Here is a 24,889-nt window from a genome sequence, read left to right as displayed (position 1 = left end):
TGCCCTTTAGATATGGAGGCAAACCAAGCCTCCGTCTCTCCAGTCTCAACCTTCTCCTATAGCACTGTTTTCTGTCCTGAACTGATCAAAATCAAATAGGGAAGAAGTAATCCAGTTGAAAAGAGATCTGATAATGCTTGTTGATGTCTCATTAACCTTGAGAGTGACTGTAACTGGTGACTGCCTGTCACAGTGGTGTGATGGTTTGTGAGGGGGGGGAAAAAGGCAATGGAAACATCACCTTGAAAAAACACAAAAAGAAATATCATTTAGTAGATCACCAATCAAAAGACGGGGCATTTCCAACTGTCAGAACTGGTTAAATTACAGTTTCCTTATGCCCATGATGAATCTACTACGTGTTTTCTTGGGAAAGCTTTTGGAGCAGTATTTATCTGTGTCCCAAAATATAGTCACTAAAGTATTGAGAGAAAAAAAAAAACCACTTTGATGCTGGAAGTCTAATCATGAGAAAAACAAACATCTCGGGATTAATGTTATTAAGGTTCTGTGATGAGTAAATGTGTGATTTGTGTGCCATTAAAAATATCATGAGCCACTCCGTGTGGGAAGATCCTAATTCCACTGAGCCTCTAGTCAGATTCCCCTCATTACTAATTGCTAATTGATAACATGTCAACAAACGGACATAGGAAAATAATGGATGGAAATTAGCTTGTCTCTAGGGATAAACTATTACCTGTAGAGGAAAAGAAGAGGAAAGAGTTCCCCAGGTTTCCCGGCAGACTCCCCTTGGGATAAGTAGACTAGAAATCTAACCAGCCTCTAGTACCAGATCTGGACTCACACAAAAACCATCACCTTCCATCCCTCTGCACCAGAGTCTCAGCTGGGACTGGTTCTTGTCTGCCCTCCCCAAAGGAGAACCTTAAGTAAACAAGCCCCACAGTCCCCATCAGGGATTCAGATGGAACATTCTCACCTATTTTTACTTTTCTCTCCTGAGGTCTCCACTTTTCCATCTCTAGTCCTCATTCCTCTGCTTTTCTTAGGAAGTTCCTGAAAGTTACCACCATTAACCTCACTTTCCACATCAAATTCCCACCTCAAGCTGATGGCACAACCGGTTTCTGCGAGTGTCACCCTCTAACCAGCTGCTCGGTTTCCTGTGCTCTTCTCGGGGCCACACAGCCTGGCTTCTGTTCTCACCCTTCGGGCTCTGCCCCTCTCCCCCATGCTCAGATGCACCCAAATAAAAGCGGATTGATCGGTTCCCTCTTTTCCCAAAGTTTTGGCATTTCTTGAGGAGCTACTGTGAAAGACGAAGTAACTGCGAATTACAAACATAATTTCATACCCTAGAAGATAGAGATGGCTACCTCGCTCCGGAGAAGAGAGCAGCAGGGCAGCCCCCTGTCCTCGCCAGAGACCACACTTCTTTCTGGGTGGGTGGGAGGCATCTTCATCACCATCCCGCCTCACATTCTTTTGTCCTTTCCCAACATCCCACACCAACAACCGTTCCCCAAACACTCCGGGGGGCCAGAAAAAGGGAGAAAGAAAACTGAGGACAGAGAGGGGTATCTCGGAATCCCCTCCAAGCATAGTATTTTGTTCTCAAGTAGTAGGACTTTCCAGAATGTCTTCTCTCGTTCTGCTCCTTCCTGGCCCAGTTACCCCAAAGCCTCCCCACCCCCAAGCCCACTGCGACCAAAACAAGCGCACCGACCACAGCACTGTGGCCGCCGCCGCCCCAACTGTTGCAGCAGCTGCGGGGTGGCGGTAGAGGCGACGCGGGCAGGGCCGGACCCGGACCCCGACGCTCCCTGTGCAGGAGGCTGGGAGGCTCCAGTCGGCCGCCCTGGGGCGCGCGGTGCAGGAGAGTCCCTGCGGCAGCTGCCTGGGCTAGGAGAGGTGGCGCTCTCAGCCGGGACCCCAGCGCAGAGCCAGTCCGACCGCGGCCGCGGCGCTGGCGGAGTCTGCCCGCACCCGTCCCCTCTCACCTTTAAGATCAGGTCGGTGTGATGCTGGTCCAGCATGTTGGCTTTCTGGAAGGAGGTGACGATGACCCGGCCGTAGCGCCCGGGGGTCTGCAGGTCCGAGTAGAGACGGTGCTTGGAGCGGTTGACCGGGAAGAGGCTGTTAACGAGGTTGCGCTCGATCTTGGCCAGGCTGTGCTGGGGCGCCAGCAGGTGCTCCACGCTCTCCTCGACCTGGTAGCGGCTGAAGCTGGCGCCGAGCAGGATGGAGATGAGCACCGGCGCCGAGGCGAAGAAGACAGGGTGACTGGCAATGAAGTGGCCGAGCCGGGAGAAACACGTCCTCAAGCCCCTGTGCAGAACCTGCCGCAGCATCCTAGAGCAGAGCGGGCGCGGGAGGAGGGCGAGGCGCACGCTCGGCGCGGGTTCGGGCGGCGGCGGCGGCGGCGGCGGCGGCGGCGGCAGTGGCGCCCGCTGCGGCGGCGACGGCGGCGGCGGCGAGACCCTGAGCTCTCCCGGAGCCGCGGCACCACCATCGGGGAGTCCCGCGCCGCGCCTCGGGAGGGTCCCCTCGGGCCGGAGACACGCCCTCCTGCCCGCGGCCGCGCCCTCCCGGAGAGCCCCCCAGCTTGGCGGCCTCTGCGCCGCCCCCACTCCGCCCTACCGCGTGCGCCCTCCCCACCCCCCGCCGCCTCCCCGCCCGGGGGGCTCCGCGCCGCGCGGCCGCGTCCCCTCTCAGCGCGGGCGGGGCCCGGGGCAGCCCCCGCGGCTCGTCATGACCCCACTCACCCGACCCCCAAGGCCAACGACGGGGTGGCGCGGGGAGCGGCGACGGCGCTATCGCCAGGAGACTCTGCGCGCCCGCCCAGGAACACGAGGACGGAGAATTCCAGGCTACACCCAGTCCCCTCCCCTCCCTTCGCTCCCCTCCCCCGGTCCGGCCCGCCGAGCTCGCTCTCCCCTTCTCTGCCCTCCTCCGGGAAGACCCAGAGATAAATAAAGAAATGGCCCCGATTTTCCAAACAAAAAGTAAAGAGTTCTCAGGAGGGGGGGAGGGGCGGGTGTCGGGCGGACCCGCTCAGAGCCGAGTCTCTCCAGAGGCTGAAAGGAGCAGGCTGAAGACTGCGTGCGTCCCGGCTCTCGCCAGGCTCAGGTGGTGGCGCGCACTGGCTGGTGCCGAGAGGGGGTGGGGAGCGAAGACGCTCGAACGTGGAAATCACGCCTCCTTCCAAACAAGAACCGTTTAAAATACCCCCAACACTGCAGCTTCGGCGGGACCACAGGGTCCGGGTGTGTGTCTGGAGCACGTCCACTCAAAAGGTATCCGTGGAGAATCTTTCTCTCTGGCCCTAATTTAGGGTCGCTCCAGAGTGGATTGGGGCTGGCCAGCTCTGTTGCACACCCCCCAACCTCCCAACCAGTCCTTTAGTAATAAAAGTGCTGATAATGACGGTCAGTCGATGGAACTGTCCGTCGCCTGGGCTCCCGGGCTCCCGAGCTCCGGGGCTCCCCGGCTCCCGGTTCTTCGCCCTGCCTTCTCTTCCTCCTCCTCTCTCTGTCGTCACCAGCAGGTCTGGGGGACCTGGTGCGGCGTGGCTGGCGCGGGCGCCCCTGCGGGCGTAGAGTGTTTGAGAAAGGCTGGCCAGGGAGTCAGTAGCATTAACCCCCTTCTCTGCCTCACTCCGCCCTCTCCTCCCCTACATGCGAAGGTGTGAGAGTGGAGGGAACCTTATCTCAGAGCAGGAGAGATACAGGTCTCCGAGCGTGTTGAGCCGCAGGGGGCGCGGGGGAGCCCGCGGGGCGCGGACGGCTTGGCAAAGTTGGGCGTGTGCGTGTGCGCGCCAGCCGTGAGCTAGCAGGCAGTCACCGTGGTTCCCCTCGCACTCCCCCTCCGGAGAATTCCCCGAGAAGGCGGGCGCCGGCTTCGGCCCCGGGATAGACCTGCGGCGGCGGCGGGAACGGCCACGCACAGGTACAATTTAGCGCGTTTCATTTCGCGCTCCAAGCTCCTGGGTCTGTCCACTGCAACGCAGACCGAGCGGGATCTCGGAGTCTGGGTCACTGAGGCGCTCTCTCCAGCCAGGGGGGTGGGATACAGGGCGCGGCGAGGGGTCCTCAGGCTCCGCGCTCTGAGCGCTCAGCCTCCCCATCCCAAGCCTTTGGTCGCTACAGCTCAGCCTCCCAGTGCCAGGGGTCGAACGGGAGGCGGTGGCCCGCACTACGGAGCGTAGACATGCATATTAATCAAAGCTGAAGGAAGACGAATAGGGACAGGAGGAGGAAGGGGAGTGGTGGGGGAAGAAAGAGGAGAATGGGTAGGAGAATGCGCCTCGGGGAGGCATTTCCCTAACGTTCCCATTCCAGACTCCGCTACACCTAGCGGCCCTTCACTTCTCAAACTGAACTTGGGAACTTGCACGTTGGAAACAGCAAGTCGCGGTTTGGGAAATCCTCCTTATTTGATGATCTCCTCCCTTCCCCCATACCGGACTTCCTTCCTACCTTTTCCTCAGCAACACCTGCTCCTGCTGCGCTGCCCACCCCGGGGGCGCACCTGCCCTGCTCTGCTTGTGCTCCCTAGATCCTTCCACCCATTTCTCATCCACTTTCTGTGCTCATCCTCGTTCTTCCCTACACTGCTCTGTTTCCAGAGGCTCCCCGGGACGCCTAAGTCCAGCAGCTTCCAGCTGACTCCCCTCCCCCAGTATCGCCGTCCCTGGGAGGGACACATTGGAAGGGGCTAGAAATTCCCCTGCCACACTCCACTCGTGCCATTCCCCCAGCATCTTAATTTCTGCTCGTGGAGGTGCCGCTGCTCTGCAGCGCTTTGCTGATTCACCATGATCGCGGAGGGAAAAGCCTCATTGACTTGTGCCCCTGCAAGCGGCGAGGCGAGCGCGAGTGGCTGCGAGGGCACGCGCTTTGGGAAACCACCCACCATTGCGTAGCCGAGGTGCTAAATGACAGGGTGGATGCCCTGCGTGGCTCTCAGCCCGGGCAGACGGAAAGATGGAAGGGCGGGGAGGAGGGGTGGCGGTGGGAAATACTGCGAACCCAGCTCTTTGCGACTGAGCCAGCGGCAGCTAGTGGGTGGGCACTTCTCAGGAGGCCTAAAATCGGTCGCTGCACAGGGAATGAAGAGAGCTGTTTCATGTGCCCCGATGCCAGCGCAGGGATAAAACTAAGAGAAGGAAAACCAGCCGACAGGTCTGCTTAGGCGCCTTTAACATTTTGGCGAAGCTGTTTTCATTCTGAAGTCTTTGACCCTCCGAATGGCTCCCTTCCAACCTCGGTTCGCCCTCGTCCCTAGAATTTCCGGCCTTTTAATGTCAGCCCTCACAAGGGCTGAAGAGCAGAGTGCCCTCCCTCAGTGCCTGGGCTGAATCTTAGAGCGGGAGAAACTGCATTGCTCAGCTGGCCAGGGCGAGAGTGTTGTCCTCCCACACAGAAAAGGCCTTTCCTTTGGGACCAAGGCATTTGTTTCTAGTCCTTCCAACTCTATTCCTAACTGTCCTTATGTATATTTGGAGGAGCTTCTAACCTGTATGTTTCAATTTGGAGACAGAACCAACTAAGTGTGGACCTTGGGCCACCTTTTACTGCAGGCAATACCGTTAGTGTTGTCTAAATTGAATTGGAGCAGCAGAGAGAATGAGAGTGAGGAGAGAGGAAAGAGAGAGGAGAGAGAGGGGGAAGAGAGAGGCGAAAGAGAGGGGAGAGAGAGAGGGGAGAGAGAGAGGGGCGAGAGAGAGAGAAAGAGAGCCCACACGTAAGAGTGCAGGAAGGGTGTTGCCTCCCCCCGATTTTTCTTCTCTTTTTGTAGAAGTTCTGGGGAGCATTGCCTCCACCAACGACTTGGGTTTGCATTTGGGCCAATGACTTTGTGATCAGAGCTTTCACCAGTACGTTAATAAATTATTACCTTTTCTGATTTAAAATTAATACATATTAATTTTAGACAATTTGGAAAGTAAGAACAAGAAAAAGAAGGAAACAAAAACACCTGTATCGGTGTACTCACACTACCTTTCAACCTTTGTCGATCATTTATTGTACACATAGGCAATATAATATAGAAGTTGAGGCTTTTGGTTCTGTAGCCACTGAGTTGAATCCTTGCTCCACTATTCATTAGCTAAAATGCAGTGGGTAACTTTACTTCTTTATGGCACAATTTTTCTCTTCTGGAAAATGGGAATAACAATAATACCAACCCCATAGAATTGCTATGAGGATTAAATAGATTAACACACTTAAAACAGTGCCTGAAATATCACAGACATATAATAAAAGATATTTGTTATAATCTTATTCTATACACAAGTGTGAAAAGAAAAGCATTCCTTGGTATTCAGAAGCTAGCCTGGCACTCACAACTAAGTTTGGTGTTCTCCCACCGAACATAAATCATTTCCTGAAACGCTAATGTCAGATAAGAGCATTCTGTAACTGTGGTGGTTTAGGATAAAATTAGGACCACTCCATAATCATATCTGAAAACAGACAAAACATGAACCCTGTCCAAACCACAAAAAATGACGAAGCATGTTATCCTGGCTAATATGAGGACAGTTGTGGTCTTTTAATAACGAATTACAGCTGGGTGCGGTGGCTCACGCCTGCAATCCCAGCACTTTGGGAGGCTGAGGCAGGTGGGTCATGAGGTCAGGAGTTCGAGAACAACCTGGCCAACATGGTGAAACCCCGTTTCTACTAAAAATACAAAAATTAGCCAGGCATGGTGGCCAGTGCCTGTAATCCCAGCTACTAGCGAGGCTGAGGCAGGAGAATCGCTTGAAACCAGAAGGCAGAGGTTGCAGTGAGCCGAGATTGCGCCACCGCACTCCAGCCTGGGCAACAACAGCAAAATTCTGTCTCAAAAAAAAAAAAAAAAAAAAAAATTTACAGCTTTAGCCTCATTCTAGTCTTTTCTCCCTCTAGAAAAAAGATTAAGACACTCAGACATAAAACTACCCCTGCTTCCTAATGGCACCCAATCTGGTGTAAGCCCCCCATCTACACAACCCACAACCTTCCCCCAAATTACTTAACACAAGCCCAAATCCTATAAGTGCTTTCTAACACCCCCTTCTTGAGACACCTCTTAGTTCTCCATGGTGTGTGTTCCTCACTGCAACACGAAGGAAACCCAGTTTGGCCAACTACTTGGTGTGGTCCTGGTGGTCTTTGGCAAGAGGACACTGACCATGTATATACAATGTTTATTTACTTTATTTTCTAAAATTGAGGATCATAGTAAACATTCTGTTTGATAACCATTTTTTCCCATTAAACATTTCCCATGAACAGTTTCTCATTTCAATTATTATTGCTATAAAAGATTTTATGGCTGCATAGAATTCCATCATACGGGTGAACCTTAATTTAACTTATGCCATGTTGTTGGTCATTTAGTTTTTAGAAATTTTACTACTATAAGTAACACTGAGATGAACATCCTGTACATACATCTCTGGCTGTATCTCTATTTTCTTAGGATCAAATATCTGCCACTACATGTTAAGTAGACAGCTCCTAACAAATGCCTTTCTAATAATTTTTAAATTGGAAGAGACAAGGGCATTCCTTCACAGAGATTAAATTCTTTGATGAAATACTGACTTAGTCCTACTTTACAGGGATTTCTATCCTTTGCTACATTTGGAATCAGTTTCTTGGCTCAGTCCTGCTCAGATATGCCAGAGAGATTGATCATAATGGGGAGTAGGGATTCCAAAGAAAAGATTATTTGGTTTGATAAGGTTACAAAAAAAAAAGGCCTGCTCTTGTCTAGCAAATGTTTCAAGCATTAGCTTTTAATCACATCACCATTTTCTGTCTGAGAAACAACAAAATATTTTCATGCATATATCTTTAAACAGTTCTATGTCAACCATGAAATCACTATGCATAGCAAGTGATATAATACAAAGGATATTTGGGAGGCTGCAATTGAAGGTGGCACTTAGTGTAGTGTGCTTATTATTTTATACCATCCCAATCTCAATAGTTCTAACATATTGCCAAGTGGTGGGTGTTTCTGCTATCCTAAAAGATCTACGTAAGATTTCTTGGAGAATGGAATCGCAGGCAGAGAAGGTAAAAGTATAACAAGAATTGTCCTTTCAAAGCGGGGAAGTTCCTCTGGCAAACATCAGAGCTCCCTTGAGTGGGGATGTCTCCATCAGGTATCTACTGGGTCTCAGCCATGTTTTGACCAAGAAGCTGTTTTACACACAGCAACACTGTACTCCTTGAAATGGTACCCAAAGAGATTTCTAAAGATAGTTTAAACTTGAAATCGAAAAGAGAAAACGTGTGGCAAGCCTTAATTGTTTGCTTAAGATAAAGAGACACACTGCTGTGTGTAGATGATCCCTGCTGAAAAGTGGGCTAATTGTTATGTCTGGGTCTTCCAGGATGTTCTGCCAACTCAGCAGGCTCTCAAAAGCATCATGAGTCTTTTAGAAGAATGATCCGTGATGATGTAAGGAAAAAAATCATGCAAAATTATCTTCCTGAATAAACACAGGACTCAGGGCCAAAAGAGAGATATTTCATGTTCTGATTTAGGGGAAAACACTTTGGCACACACTCTCTGGATGTCTGTGCTCACAATGCCACTGGTGAGTTGAGATGGCCAGCTCTAAACCTTTGCTTTGCTTTTTTCTCCTAACAGAAAGCATGGCCATACCTTCTCTCTACCTTTCAAAATCCTCCCTTCCTTCAAGGTCTTCTCAAAATCTCAGCTCACACATCCAATAAACCTCTGATTGCCACAACTAACATTGATTAATTTAACTCTATTAACTCTGAGCAATTTTATTTGAATTATTTCAGTGAGCAAGTTCCTACTGTGCTTGGCAACTAGGAGAAATTGAGCAAAGAATTCCCTGCTCTCAAGAAATTTGTAGTCTAATATGGTTGAATGAAAATACAGAGGATTAAAATATGAACTTATATAAGGTAAATTTCAGAGAAGTCCTGTCCCATCAGTGTGTGGGATTCATAGAAATCATAAATGATATCTGGATGGTCCCTGGTCTTAGAATACCTTTAGCCCTAGAGTTAGCATCTTGCTTGCTGTTTTGAGCTTCTTTGTTGTCTGATGTTTCATATATATATCTCTATATATTATATATTTTTCCTATTCTCTTAGCAATGTTTTAATTTCCTACAGGCCAAGAACCTTACCTTTTGATTTCACCTTCAGAACTTTGGTGCTAGGATTGAGCACAGAGCAGGCTTGAGTAAATGCATGTTAGTGGCTTATTAGAGTAAAATACACAAATCACTCAAGGAAGATAAGGATGCTGCCACATTCAGACAAATGATTTTTAAAATCATTTTGTTAGAACCAATGATCAGTTATTTTTTAAAAAGTAGTTCACAATTCTGATTTCACATAGTCAAATATTTGTTAGTCCACATGAGAAATTCAAGCTGTAAATAAGATGGATGGGGAGTGCTTATTTAAGAGAAACCCTTTAAATTGGATGTGCATATTTTAATATGCAAAGGAATGTTGCTAACTATAAATGAGTATCTTCTTGCTAAACTGTGCTGAATGGGATACTGGTTCAGACACATTTTACAAGGAACACTTAGAGGCGCTTGGGACATTGAAAGCAGCAAAGTGTATATGCATTTAAAGACTAATCTATAACTCAAGTGGATGGGCACGTAATTGTGTTTCAGCATGCATCAGCCTGCATCCATCATTGGGCTGGGCTGGTGTCTACTTTCTCTTTCTTCCCTTGGGGTGGTCCTAAAGTTTTAACTTGGTCAAAGAGGATGATCACTGTATTCTGGAGATGCCTGAGTAATGTCACTTTCTTAATAGCAAACAAGGCACAATTCAGGATTTTCATTAAGTCGCGCTAGTTTCCCCTCTACTGCATCTATATGAGGAGAGTTTAGGTACATTGCTCACTTTCAGCACCAGGGACAGATCTGATACAACCTAGCTACCCCTACCCTTTCCAACTTCCATCACTTGTAAGTTGGTTTTAGAAACATTTTAGAGCTAAAGAAGTTCTATAAAGCAATATAATACAGGAGTTGATCATCTTTTTCTAAGCCAGGCCAATTAAGATGAAAATAAATTTAAATTGGTGGGCCACTAATCCAATATGATCATATTTCAGATTGTGTCCATTACTTTTATACCCTTGTGATGTTTGTATGAGGAGGGAGACATTTAAAGAGAAATGTTAGAAATGACTCTAAAATATAATCTCTTGCAGTTAAGGAGTAATTATGCTGAAAATTTACAGGAATGATAGAAAATGGGAAAAGAATATTTTTATGCATTTCATGTGCCAAGGTTAGCCCTGGGCACTTTCAAGTATCTAGCCTATATAATTTGCAAAATCACTCTGTGGGCTATTAAGCATTGTCAAACCCATTTTAAAGAGAGGAAATTGAGGATTAAGGAGATTAAATGTCTTGTGCAGGGTTACACCATAATGGAAGTATAAATAGAGTGCAGGACTATCTGATATCAAAATCCATGTTTTTCCATTCACTCATTCTGCTGTTAAGCAAAAAATTACTTGATTCCATTTCTAAAATGCCTTGACTAGATTTAAAAATGTTCTAATCAGAAAACATAATATGCCATGAATATCATAAACAATTTAATGTTATTTCTGTATTTGCTATTCATTTAATAGTACTGTAAAATGGCAATATTGTGGCCTATCCATTAATCGGGTTTTCAGTGTTTGGATTCATTTCTAATGTTGGTATTCTTCAGAGGAGTTCTGTGGACCAACAAAAATATTGTATGGAACCCAAAGTGTTTGCTAATCTAATCCAACCCACTCTTTTTGCAGATGGCAAAACTTCTGCAGTCCTTGTCTGAATTCTACCAAGAAAAATCCCTCAAAATGTTAAAACGGAAAACTGTCAAGTGGTTCCAAAATACATAACAGAAAAAGTAACTGAATAGACTCTGACCTTATGCATGTTAAAATTTTTCCATTTTTTAGTTGTTCACCAGCAGTCGTGATATTGCTAAGGGAAAGCTTCTTTAATTCTCTTCCTTTACTGTGTAAAGTGAACAGAGACCATTCTAATCACCAGATCCATTGTCTTACGTTTGAACATAGGGGACATAGGAAAGCAGGGGGTTTCCTGATACAACTCTTAGCTTCGGGGCAGTCTTTCTTTGATGTTTATATATTTAATCCTTTTAAAACTCGTACTCCAGAGCATAACCTAAGAACAAAGCACTTCATCCCTTCTGTTATTAGAACTGTGTACTTCTTGCTTTGACTTTTAAAAATGACGGAGCTACAAGGCATTCTGTTCCCCATGGCTGATCACTTCCTTCCCATAAATGGCATTATGTTGGTGAATTAATTAATAGTAAAATCTGATTTACATATTCACAAATATTAGAATTGTAGAAAAGTTAAATCAGGAGGCAGCTCCAAGGAGAGGCTAAGTGAGGGAAGACCAAAAAAAAATCAAAGCTTCCTTTTTTAGACAAAGCACAGAACTTGGCATTTCTAGGGCTGCCCTGCTTCCACCTTCAGGCATCTTCTGAATATTGTAAAGGGGATTATTCTGGACATGGAAAGCTCTGTTCTGCCATGGGTTGAAAGCTTTAGCCTCAGGTGAATGCCATTACCTCCTGCAGTGTGCTAAGCAACAGGAACTAAAGTAGTTTGGGTACTGGCCTAGTCATCAACAGATAAGGTCTTTCATCTGCTCTGTTACATCACTGCAGTTAAGATTTCTGTCCTTAAAATGAGAATAATGAAGATGATGATTATGCTATCTCCCTCCTAAGCAGGGTTTCAGATGCAAAAGTTGATGATAAATGTAAAATGCTTTGAAACAAACACATACATTATTGGGCCTTCTAGGTCCAGGACGCTTTGCTAAATGCGGAGCATGAAGAGATGTAAAGACCTTGCCTTCAAGGTGTCCACAGTGCAGTGGAGTGTGGCCAACAAGTGAAACAAGAAAGTTGTGTAGTGTGGCAAGGACTTTGTCGTGCTATGCGATCAGTGAGAAGATTCCTCTAACCTAGCCTGAAAAGCAGAGTTGGGCAGGGAGGGGTGGCGGCGTTGGAAAAGTTTTAAAGAAGATGTGCACAGATGCCATCTGGTGCTCCATCCTTATCCCCTCCCCCCACCCCCAGAAGTTCACTCTAGGTAGTTTCCATTTACACCGAAGTCTTCCTGCCTCTCTCTGTCTGAGCTGTTTCCTGGCCATGAGACACACTAGAAATGCCAGAGAGCTAACACCTCTAGAAATGACCTTAAATTAATGAGGGATAGGATAAATACCCAGGCTTCTTTGCCTTGCAGTGGGACAACTCAGAGATGTGTTTCTCACAGGCTCTCCAAGAATTCCAATGGAGTGGAGCCCTCATTGTCCACAGCAATAACACACTCATGCTCATTAACACACCCTTTATAAACTTTTCTCTCTTCTCTGTCTCCTTTCTCCATTCCGTTACTCTGCTTTCTGGGAATCTTCTCTGAAATAAACCTCTTGCTTCCACGTATTTATTTCAGGACCTGTCTTTGGTGGAACCCAACCAAACACAGGAGATGACATCCAAATGGAGTCTCAAAGGTTAGCAGTTAGTTAAGCCTAATAAATGTGCTGGTATGTAAACTATATTTCAGTAAAGCTGTTAAGTAAAAGAGTTAGCTAACCCACCTATGGAGAGAAAGAATATTCCAGGCAGCGGGAATAACATTCGAAATTATAAGGATGGGATAAAGGGCTTAGCTTGTTTTCAGAAATACGAATAGCTCAGGATGGATAGGCAATAGTTTGGAAAAGTATACAGGAACTAGGTTAAAAAGGAACTTATAAGTTCAAATAAAGAGCTGGGTTTTTATTCTGGAGATGACAGGGAGCCATTTCAGGGCTTTAAAGAGTGTTTTTGGCCGGGTTTATGTTTGTTTATGTTTTACAAATCTGGTGGCCACTTAGGAGGTGGATAAGGGAAAACAAGACTAGAGGCTAAGAGACCAATTAGGAGGTCATGATAATAGCTATGACAAGAAAGGATTAGGGCCTGAAGCAAGGTAGAGGCCAGTGGGATGGAGAGAAAGGGAAGAGTTGATATGTTTTTAGGGAGATAGAATTGGCAGGACTTGGATTATTGAAGAATGGAGCTAAGATACTGCATCGTGATTTCTGATGACATAATGTCATTCCAAATAGCCATGCCAAACCATATGCAACCCCAGAAGTATTAGTTTATTTTTTATTTTTACCAAATTCTACTGAAGAACAGAATTTCTTATCAGAGTGAGGAAGGAAAAAAGGTGGACTGTGTTAAGCTCTAGACTATGACAAATAGAGGGTAATTATGATATTTTGGGAATGAGAGCTGGACAATGGGGACCAGCAGCCTGGAAAATGGTCTGGAGAGTCCACAAGGTAGAGGCTACAATCCATTAGATCAAATCCACAGTGTAGAGATTCATGTGGGTTAATAAATGTCCTTCCTTCTCAAAGAATTGAGTTAGATTTTAGGGCCAGTTGCTTGCATGAGACAACTTCATCTGAAGAAGGAAAGGAGGTAAATCTGGAAGGAGAAGGAGAAGGAGGAGGGGGAGGAAATGATTGGCTTTCGTGGGTGAGAGTCTCTGGAAAACCTCCTGTCTTTGGTTCATCTCAATTCTTTTTATCTTTATAATGCAGAGCTGGGGATTGGGGATTTTCCTTCTGATGACCTGCTAGAATCCATCCCTGAAGGTGACCAAACACCGTGCACTCCGTACACAAGGCCCCTATTATTACCTGATGGCAGCTTATACTTCTGTTAGGAAACACACACACACACACACACACACACGCTTGCTTGCTTTAATTTACACAGTTAGCAATCACATTGAAGAAAATAGGACCAACATTTTATAGTATTAGACACTCATTCTTTCATTGCCCCCTTGCCAGGGCACTATAAATATGAGACCATTTTAATGACGTATTTTTAGTCCTATTATAAATGATGCTGGTATGAACATTTGTGAATAATATTTTATGTGGACATAAGTCCACATTTCTTTTGGATATATACCTAGGAGTGGAATTGCTGGGTCATTTCATAACTCCATGCTTAACATCTTAAGAAACTGCCAGACTGTTTTCAAAAGTGCCTGAACCATCATACATTCCCACTAGCTATGTTTTTGCTGTTATATCATTATATATTCTAAATTTTTCTGTACTTATTACTAGATGTTAATTTCACAAACCTTTGCAATCTCATTCTTGATATATCTTTAAATTCTCTTTCTTGTAAAAAAACATTTAAAAAATATCTTAAAATGTTACTTGAAACTCCCCATACTATCCCAATAAGAATTAGTGAGATTGTCTAGAAAATGTATTGGATTAGACCAGTGTATTACTTAGATAGATATGAGAAGCTATTTGTTTAGGGATCCTGAATTTCAGATTCACATGTCCACATCTTGCTGTGGCACCTCACATCTATAGAATCTCTAATTAAGGAGTAAAGTTGGATTCTAGGGACCACTCATAGTCAGAAGGGGAAAGAAAGGAGGTGGAGGCAAAAAGGAAGTGGAAGACTCAGAGAAAGTTGTGAGAAGACCACAAAGACATAACACGCCCACTGTTATGACTTTGATGTAGGCAGAAGGCCAATGTCTGAGTTACAATCATGGGTCTGGTTTGGACCCCCTTGGAAGCTTGTCCAATTCATGTCATCCTCTTTCTGCAGTTCAAACTACTCTTCCCAATTTACTTCTTTTGGTTTCACCCTACATCTATCCATCCAGTCCCCATCACTGTGGGCAGTGTGTGATGAGAAAAAGTAGGGAGTGGGAAAAAGAGGAAAATGAGAACAAACGTGTTCATGACCCTTTCCCTACCTCTTTGCCTCCCTATTTATTACCAGTCTGGTAGGCATACTGTTTAGTTTGCCTCATCTGGAGAGATAACACTTTCATCTCTATAAAGCAGTTAGTATCACCTAAGCCACGGAAATGAACTTCCCTATGGAACAATAAAGATGAAATAAGGTAGTGACAAAATCCCACAGGAAGGACTATTAACTAATATTATTAAGTGATACTTCCTAAGTGAAACATCCCCTCCACTGTAATATTTCATTATTAATAGTCCTTGGGAGTTTCAAGAAAAGAAAAACCTTTTTATTTCTCTGGCTTGGTCTCCTGGTATTCATAATGGAATCTAGGCTATGCTTTATGATGCCAAAAACCACTGGTCAATCCAGTCAGTCTTTTAATAGAACAACAACAATCAGCCACATTATTTAGTGTTATGTAGACAAACAGCTATTTGAATGGAATATTCACATGCAAATCAGTTATTTTGACATCATATGGGCACAGTCCAAGTAAATATTTAAATACTAATTAAAAAATCATTAATTGGAACCATATTTGTTGACTATCTCATATATACAGGAATATTTCCCATTTAACAGATGGCTTCGTATCAATCTCATCTTAGAAATTAGTAAACACAGATTTTCCCAACCATGGAACAGAAGTACATACATAAGAAGGGGCTATAAGCAAAAAGCAGCTTTTGTTAAAATAAATTTGATTATACATACTTGAAGTTTCCAACATGATGTTATGAGGATGTAACTTAAAGAAGATAACTCTGGAAACCAGGGCAGTGGTAATTCTTCAGCGGTGGTAAAATTATCTGTGGAAGAGAGCCCGTGGCAATGCAAACATTGGAGATCTTGGTTGTTAATCTGTTGTGCTAGTTTCCTAGGACTGCCATAACAAAATACCAAAAACTAGGTGGCTTAAAAAAAAAAAAAGGAAATTGATCATCTCACAGTACTGGAGGCTGGAAGTCCGAGATCAAGGTGTGGGTAGGGTTGGTTCTTTCTGAGGACTGAGAGGAAGAATCTGTTCCATGCTACTTGCTTATCTTCTTGTGGTTTGCTGGCGAGCTTTGGCTTTCCCTGGCTTGTAGATTCATTATCCTGATCTCTGCCTTGATGTTCACATGAGGTTCTCCCTGTGTGCCTGTCTGTGTCCAAATTTACCCTTTTCTTTGAGGACACCAGTCATATTGGATTAGGGGCCCACCCTACTCCAGTATGACCTCATCTTAACTAATTACATCGGTGATGAACCAAATGAGGTCATATTTCCAAATAAAGTCATATTCTGAGGTACTGGGGGTAAGGAGTTCAATATAGAAATTTTTGGGGGGGACATAAATGTATAAATATAAATTTTTAATGTAACTCAACCCATAACATCTGGTAAGAGATCAATAACACCTTCACAGAGGCCCAGCAGTCTCCGTGATCTCTGGCAAAAGTCACTTTTCATTGGATGTTTTGGGGTGGAGATAAGGGCAAAGTAGAAAGACTAATCAGTTTTGTATAAATCTGCTGTCAAGTGTATGCCAGGAACGTATCATTCTATTTTTTTACTTAATGCCCTCTGATACCTCTTCTCCACATTTCAGAGGAATGGGACTAAAAGTTGCTTTAATATTTGGGGTCCGAGAGAAACTCAAACTTTGGCAAAACCGTCACAGGTTTTTGAGGGTGCTTTAGGTCTCTTCTAGGCTTGAAGATTATAATATGATAATATTCATACTTTGGGTGTTCATATATTTTCCAGTCCAACTTGAAGTTTTGTGTCAGAAGACCCTCAGGTATTTTCTTTTACTTTGTATAAAACTGCTCTCTGCTGCAGGAGGTATTTTCCCCACCGCACAAGAATTTTCATTTTCTTAACTTAACAGATGCCCTCTCAGAATCTTCCCTTCTCCTTTATTTGAAAACATGTGCCCTAGTTTCCCAGCTGAACTGCCACATCCTTTTGCCCCACCAGCACTGTGGCCATCTCCATCCCATCCTTACCCTAACGTGACTTTGTATTTGGATTTGGGAGAATCACTCGGCTATTGTTTCCCACCTGGAAAAAAGGAGACCCAAGTCATCCTTTCAAGCATCCTAAACACCTAGGTTAGTTAGCATCATCATGTCTGAGTGATCAGCCTTTGCTGTAAGTGATGGATTGCACTTTGCAAGGCTCTCTCTTTCTTGAGAAAATCACCAGCAGCGTCCTGGTAGACTGTAGACTTTTTGTGAGTAATGTCACAGGATATATGTATCAGTATTACGCTATCCTCAGAAGGCACCTTGCTCTTCCCTGTGGTAATGACCACCCCCATCTTGCTCTGCTTCATTTAATAGCTTCTTCAGAAGTGACTCCTTTTAATTACTGCTGATTTTTATTGCAACGATCTAATAAGAAAATAATAGAGGCTATGTCTGTGTGATGCAGGACCAATTGTAGGGTCAAGTCAAACCATCGAGCAATTTGGTGGGAGAAAGTTGTCAGGCCAAGCTTCCATTTGACACTCTTGACTATGTGTTGTATATGTTTATCAATACATATTTAATGATTAGATGTTTTTATATGGTATATACAAACAAAATCATGTTCCTTAGGTGTTGAGTGAAAGTTACTGAAGTAAAACATGGTTTCCTCTTTATACAAATCACTGACTAAATATTTATTATAAGCCCACTGTGTGCATCACTTAGGGGATGCAAGGAGGCACAAGTCCAGATTCCTGTTCTCAAGGAGCTTGATATCTTGGTGGGGAGTTAATATTCTTCATTCATTTAACAAATATATTTTTAAAGCAACTAATGCGTTCCAGGCCCAACTTAAGGACTGATATACATGCTAAGTCAGCCATCATCCATCCTTATCTCATGAAGGTTATAGTTTACTGGAGGATGTAGAGAAGTTGACAGAAGGTGGCAAAAGTTTGGTAAAGACTTTAGTAGAGGGAAGCACAGGGCATTATAAGAGTTGGTATTAGGGGTATCTAACTCAGACTGAGAGGGAACATGGAGGCTGCCTGGAGGTGGAAGATAACTAAGACCAATGTATGCCAGTGCCATAAGTGTTCATCTCTGACAGAGGGGTGCAGGCATAAGTGGCATTCAAAGATGGGGGAGGTCACCTCATGTCAGGGTGATGAAGGGGGACTTCATGGAGGAGTGGGACTTGAGATACACTGTGAAAGTTGATGTCAGAAACTTCACAGACCTTGCTGCGTGGTGCCTGTGCATTGTGGATACTCTCTGTAGGGAGTTCTGGTTATGAGACAAGCTTGGGGTCTAGTATGGTCAGAGCGAGATATAATTAGCCAGAAGAGAAGGGCTTGACATTGAATCTGATAGTTAGTATTGCTATCTAAATGGTGTCACCTGAGTCAGCAGTATGTGTGTGTGTTAAGGGGTTGCTATGGAGAGGTATCTCATAGAAGATGGGTATGGGAAGCAGGTAGTTGGCTACTTTGAGTTGATGAAGAGATATTGGTATGAAAGGACTGTTCTGGTATATGAGTTAGGAATGCTTTTGTCTGCAAGTAATGAAACCTAACTAAGAATTGCTTTAACAAAAAAGGATTGCTTTTTCCTGCATAGCCCAATGTCTGGTGGTATTGGTTCAATGGCTCAAAAATGTCAGGGCTGGCATCCCTGCCATCCCTGTGGCCTTCCCACCACGGTCATTGCCTCTGTTCAAAATATAACTGTTACAGTTCTAGACCCATCAGGTCTGTATTTAAGACATGAGGGAAGGGGAAAGTTGTGTCTATTCCTTTAATAAGGAAACGTAATATTTTCTCCAGTACCACTCCGGTAAATTTCGTTTTATATCTGAGTGGTCAGACTGGTAGCACATGGCCACTCCTACACTCAAGAGACATTGGGAGAAGATTAGCTTTTTCAGCTTCTCAGAGAAGGGAGAAGGAGGTTGGAAATGAGTGTTTGGAGGACCAGGCAGGAATGTGTGTGCGTGTATGTGTGTTTGTGTATGTTTGTCTTGTAGGGGTGCCAGGGTTATTTGTGGCCTAGGCTGGGAGTCCGGGGCTAGGTGCAGTACCAGGAGGTGCCCTCAAGGGGGAGCCAAAGAGAAGGCCACTCAGCTGGGCCCACTCATGGTGCTCATTTCATGATTCTTTGGGGTAGCTCTTCTCCACTATCATTCTTTCTCTATCCCTTCCATGGATCCATATCCTCTCCCTGCCTCTCATATGTTAGCTTTTTCTCGGATTTTACCATTGGCCTCTTTTCTTCTCACCCTGCCCACACCTGGAGAGAATTCAGGAAGCTGACATTGGAAGGGCCTGAGATTCCTGCCAGGCCTAGCAGCTGTGCCAACCATGAACTCCCTCTGGATAGGGTTTAGAGTTGCCAAGTCTCACATCCCAGTTAGAGAGGAAGAAAATAACAGGGGCTTGAGTGCCCAATGATGAGTGCCAGGCCAGTGTTAAGCCAGACTGGAGTCACCCTGGGATAAGAAATCTGTTCTCTGAAGACAAGCTTGATTTCAGACTTCTGTATTTTCTACATGGTTTCTGCCTTTCCCTTTAGTGTCTTGGTAAACTTGTTTTCCAGAAACGCCATGCTTGTTATCTCAGAACTAAAAGAGAAAGGGAAATTGCCCACCCCATGCCAATCTAGACCCTCATCCTTACATCTCAGTCTAGGAATAGAAGTCAACCCATCCTAGCCTGCGATACTGGTAGGAATGGGACAGTTAGTCAGGTAAATACCTAGGAGGTAACCAAGACCACGAGTGGTTTCTACTGTCCTCTCAGTAGAATTCATTTAGAAGTGATTCATTCAGGCCGGGCGCGGTGGCTCATGCCTGTAATCCCAGCACTTTTGGAGGCTGAGACGGGTGGGATCACCTGAGGTCGGGAGTTCGAGACCAGCCTGATCAACATGGAGAAACCCCGTCTCTACTAAAAATACAAAATTAGCCGGGCGTGGTGGCGCATGTCTGTAATCCCAGCTACTCGGGAGGCTGAAGCAGGAGAATCACTTGAACCCAGGAGGTAGAGGTTGCGGTGAGCTGAGATCGCGCCATTGCACTCCAGCCTGGTAATAAGAGTGAAACTCCATCTCAAAAAAAAAAAAAAAAAAAAAAAAAAAAAGAAGTGATTCATTCAGAAGTGATTCTCAGCCACAGTTGCTAGTGAGATTGGGGAATCGAAATTTCTGGTGAAGTTGACATGTGGGGATTTAACATAAAGAAATACTTTGCCCTACTTAGTGGTTTTTTAAAAATTAAAAGAAAAATTTGTGGGTACATAGTAGGTATATATATTTATGGAGTACATTAGACGTTTTGATACAGGCACGCTATGTGAAATAAGCACATCATGCAAAATGGGGTATCCATCCCCTCAAGCATTTATCCATTGAGTTGCCAACAATCCAATTACACTGTTTAAGTTATTTTAAAATGTACAGTTAGTATTGAGTATAGTCACCGTGTGTGTTATCAAATAGTAGGTCTTATTCATTCTTTCTGACTATTGAGTGGTTTTTAATCACAGTGTTGATTTTGCATTTCAGAGAGCATTAAAGGTGGGCATAAATGTTTATTAAAGGGCAGCATGGCCTACAAAAGCTAAGAAACACTGCTAGGGACAGTGAGGCAGGGCAGAGTGGGGCGTCGCGTGGAGACAGGTTAGACGACAAACCTTGTCTGAATTGCAAGTTGCCTAAGATGGAAACTTTTCTTGTACATCAGTGAGAAGACTTGGCCACTTTACCATGTGACTAAAGGTGGGAACTAGGGCAGGTATTCTTAGTCTTTCTGGTGCCATGCACAGCTTTGGAAGGCTGGTGAAGCCTATGAATTCCCTCTCAGGAAGTGTTTTTAAAAGCATAATATAAAATATACTGGATAACAAAGGAAATCAATTATATCAAAATACAGCTACCAAAATATATTTTAAAAACAGGTTTGTGAAACAGTAATACAGGTGCTTCTTTATTAACGTGTTAATAACAAGATCTAACAACAGTTGTAATAACTTCAGTACTTTTGAAGTAGTGTGAGTGTTAACAGGATTTTGAGATATCTGCAACAACTGAAATGTGATATGAAAATAATTGAATTTTATTGGCGACAAAGTCACAGGCACTGCTAGTAGTGCTGCAGTTTGTTACCTACGTTGATTTAAAGGAAATGCCAAATTTCAGTTAGAGATTAGAGGGAACAAAAGTAAAAGTTTCCCATCCAAGTTAGAGACTCCTGAATTCTACGCACAGGCCTCATGAGGGTCTACAAGTTTAGAGCTTCTGGCTACAGAGAGGAGAAAAGAGGGGACTGTATAACAGCAGATCAGTGTTGCAATTAGGGAGGGCAGGCAGAAGACTAGACACTCACCATGGAGGCAGCTCTGTCATTTGTCCTGGGCAATATCCCTTTTTTTCATGAAGGATCTGGAGTAGAAGCTACACTCCATTTCCTGGGTCTTTTTGGACTCTTAGATAGTGCCAAGCTCAGGAAATGGTGTCGTTAATTTTTTATTGACAGTGGACTTGGTTATCTTGCAGGAGATTAATGGACTTAGAGTCTGGTCCAAGCCTATGAGGGTTTCTCGTAATGGTTTGCTTCCAGCCTTTCTGCCCTGACTGGATGTGATGAGCATTCACACAGTGTCAGCCAATGTAATATTTATTTGCCTCCTCCCTGAATGTGCTAAATGAAAAGCCAACATCAAATGCAAAGGAAAAGGCGCAAGAAAAGGATTTGGCTCTGGGTTCTCCCTCTTTCTCGATATGGCACTGGGAGTCTAATTACTAACCCACATCGAGCCCTTGGTCAGAAGGTCGCCTCAAGACTCATGTTAATCATTATTCTCATTTTGCGAACAGAAAAGAGAACTAGCCATGGGTTCAAGGCTGAAGAGCATGTCAGGGTGTGATGAATAGAATTTCCAACTAAAGAATCACAATCCTTCTGGCCATGGATGCAGTTAGTGACACTTTTAAAAAAGCATGCCTACCAGTAAGCAAGTAATTATTGAATGTCTAGCACATGACCAGCAAGGAGAGGAAGGGGGTCTCTTTTAGCTATGATGGTCAGGCAAGGCCTCTCTGGGGAGGTGAAGTTGGAGTTGAGAGCAAAATGAAAAGCAGGCTGCCATGCAAAGATCTGGGTGAAAGCACTCCAGTTAGAGAGAATGGAGTGTAGGAATGCCCCGACATAGCAGCAAATGGTGAGGGATGGGAGAAGGCCAGTGTGCATGAGAGGGAACACGGCAGGTGACGGAGCTGGAGAAATAGGCAGTCCCAGAGCTCAGAGGGCCATGGAGGAGTAGGGATTTTGGTCTGGTTGAAATGGGAAGTTGTTAGAAGGTTTGAAGAGAAGCAGCCTGCTTGATCAGCATGCTCTGATTTCTTTTTCCCTTGATAACTCTTGCTGCTGTGTGAGGAGAGACTGTCTGGGAGCAAGAGTACAAGGGAGGCGAAGATAGTCATCCCAATGAGGACTTGCGGTGACTTGGACTGGGTGTCCTAGTCAACTCGGACTGCTATAACAAAATACCATATTTTTGGTGGCGTAACGATAGACATTCATTTCTCACAGTTCTAGAGGCTGAGAGGTCTAAAATCAAGGTGCTGGCAGATTCAGTTCCTGGTTTGCAGATGGCCACCTTCTCATTGACTCCTCACCTGATGGAGAGAGAGAGAGGGCTCTGAGGTCTCTTCCTCTCCTTATAAGGACACTCATCCCATCATGAGGTTCCCACCTTCAAAACCTCATCAAAACCTAGTCACCTCCCAGAGGCCCCACCTCCTAATACCATCACATTGGGGGAAAGGGCTTCAACACGTGAATTTGGGGGCGGGGGCAAACATTTAGTCTGTAAGACGAGGGTTGTAGCTGTGCGTATATTGAGAAGTGGTCAGATTCTGGAGATGGTTTAGAGGCATAGAATAGCACTTACTGATGAATTAGATATGGGATATAAAAGAAAGCAAGGTATCAAGGATGACTCCCCAGCAACGTGGAGAGAAGTTTCTGGGTGAGGGATGGGTACCCAGAGGTCTGCCATACCTAGCAGCTCTGTCTGTGCGGAAAATGTCAGGTTATGTGAAGTCTGTCTTATGTCCTCTGATACTTCTCCCTTGGAGCCTTCTCAATCCCACCACTTTTTCAGTCTCTAATTTCCTTTTTTTTTTTTTTTTAAGTTCCCAAGGGCTGCAACCATTCACCACTTTCTTAGAAAGTTCTGTGAGGTAGCAGATAGAGGGTAGGGTTTGGAATGCAAAACGACTAGCTCTTGAATCCTGCTTCCCCCATTTGTTTCTTGTATGATCTAGAAAACCTGCTTCTCTGGATACCAATTGTTTGCTGTCTATGAAATGGGATGAAATTGCGTTATAGAATTTTTGGAGACCAAATAACACAGTGAATGAGAAGTGTCTACCCTAGAGCAGGCTCTCAGTAAACTCATCCAGACTTAAATTTTATTTTTTATTTTATTATTACTATTTATTATTATTATTATTATTATTATTATTATTATTATTATTATTATTTTGAGATGGAGTCTTGCTCTGTTGCCCAGGCTGGAGTGCAGTGGTGCAATCTCGACCCACTGCAACCTCTGCCTCCCGGGTTCAAGTGATTCTTCTGCCTCAGCCTCATGAGTAGCTGGAATTAACAGGCATGTGTCACCACACCTGGCTAATTTTTTGTATTTTTAGTAGAGACGGGGTTCCACCATGTTGGTCAGGCTGGTCTTGAACTCCTGACCTCAAGTGATCCGCCCACCTTGGCCTCCCAAAGTGTTGGGATTACAGGTTTGATCCACCGTACCACGCCCAGACTTAAATTTTAATTTACCTTTCTTGTATCCCAGTTGGGGCCTGGCTTAGTGACAGGCTGGCTAGCTGTTCACTAATAAACTAGTTCATGTTGAAATGTTGTCCTGGTTCTCAAAGCTGGCCGCATGTAAGAGCAGCTGGGGAACTTTAAATACTCAGGCTCCATCTCCTAAGGTTTCTGATTTAGTTGGTTGGGTGGAGAGGGGATGTCAAAGAAGCAGTATTTTTTAACATATTAACATAAATATTTATTATAAGATATGTTTTCCAAAATAAAAAATAAATCGTGAAAAGAGTGGTATCATTTTATATTTCTCCAAATTTCTTTAATGTTTGGCTTAATAGAAGACAGCTGGATTCTCATATCTGCTCCTGCATTCAGTCTGGATGGTTGAGGCTAATCTTTACAAGAAACAGTATTTTTAAAAAGCTCCCCATGTATTTCTAATGAGAAGCTAGGTTTGAGATCCACTGTTAAATCGGTGGACAATTTTAATTTACTTAATGACCATCAAGTAGGCAGTAGCATTTCTAGAATAATATTGGAGTTGTGAAGATTTACCCCAAGTTGGAGTTTCATTTAAGGAAGGGCAGGCTTTTCTCAAGAGTCCCTCAATAGCTAATATGTATTGTACACTAGCTATGTGTCAGACAGTGTTCTAAGTCCTCCCCCTGCCTTTTCTCTCTCTCTCCTGACCTTAGCCATATTGGTTACGGTTTTTAGCCAATTTTCTTGTTCCTTTAAAATCTCACATTCCCTGCCTTCACACATGCTATTTCTTCTGGCCTGCCCCTTATATATTCCCTTTGCACTGAGAACTTCTTATTCCTCATATTGTTTAGATTTCCCTTTACCCTTCATCTTTGTAGGCATTTACTGTATTGTGGGTATTTCCTTACTTAATATCTGTCTTCTACACTAAGCTGTAAGCTCCACGAAGGTGGGATAGGGTCTGTTTTGTTCACCATTGAATCCTCAGTGCGTAACTGGCTTGGTAATATTTGTTGAATGAGCCCAAGGGAGGACACCTCTTTTTTCATCAAGAGCGGTCGGTAGCTGGGGACAAATTCCAATGGCAGCTTCCCAGAGGACTCTGAGTGACTGTCCCCTTCCAAGCTGGGTTCCTGGTGCTGAATCCAGTCAAGCGGTCACTCTCTGCCACCTCATGGCCTCAGTGTGCTTTCCTGTTACGTGGCCTTAGGACTATGCAGTGGTTTCAATAACATCAAAATGCCCACACAGAAAGGGTTGGAATCTTGGATTATTGTTTATGTGAGCCTCCTCCGCTTCTGT

At 44.5% G+C, this 24,889-nt stretch overlaps 1 protein-coding gene across 1 annotated transcript in view; it reads right to left on the bottom strand.

The window, feature by feature from the left end:
* Positions 1-2,423, bottom strand: part of PTCHD1 (patched domain containing 1) — a 68,800-nt gene extending 66,377 nt beyond the window's left edge. Inside the window, exon 1 of the mRNA XM_031006127.3 lies at positions 1,965-2,423. Within this exon, the coding sequence (XP_030861987.1) occupies positions 1,965-2,315 (351 nt within the window). The 5' untranslated portion in view covers positions 2,316-2,423. The remainder of the gene's footprint in view (positions 1-1,964) is intronic.
* Positions 2,424-24,889: the final 22,466 nt, after the last annotated feature.

This window comes from Gorilla gorilla, chromosome X (assembly GCF_029281585.2).
Source record: "Gorilla gorilla gorilla isolate KB3781 chromosome X, NHGRI_mGorGor1-v2.1_pri, whole genome shotgun sequence".
Lineage (NCBI taxonomy): Eukaryota > Metazoa > Chordata > Mammalia > Primates > Hominidae > Gorilla > Gorilla gorilla.
The sequence above is the reverse complement of the archived record's forward strand: the minus strand, read 5'-3'. Positions and strand labels throughout refer to the sequence as shown.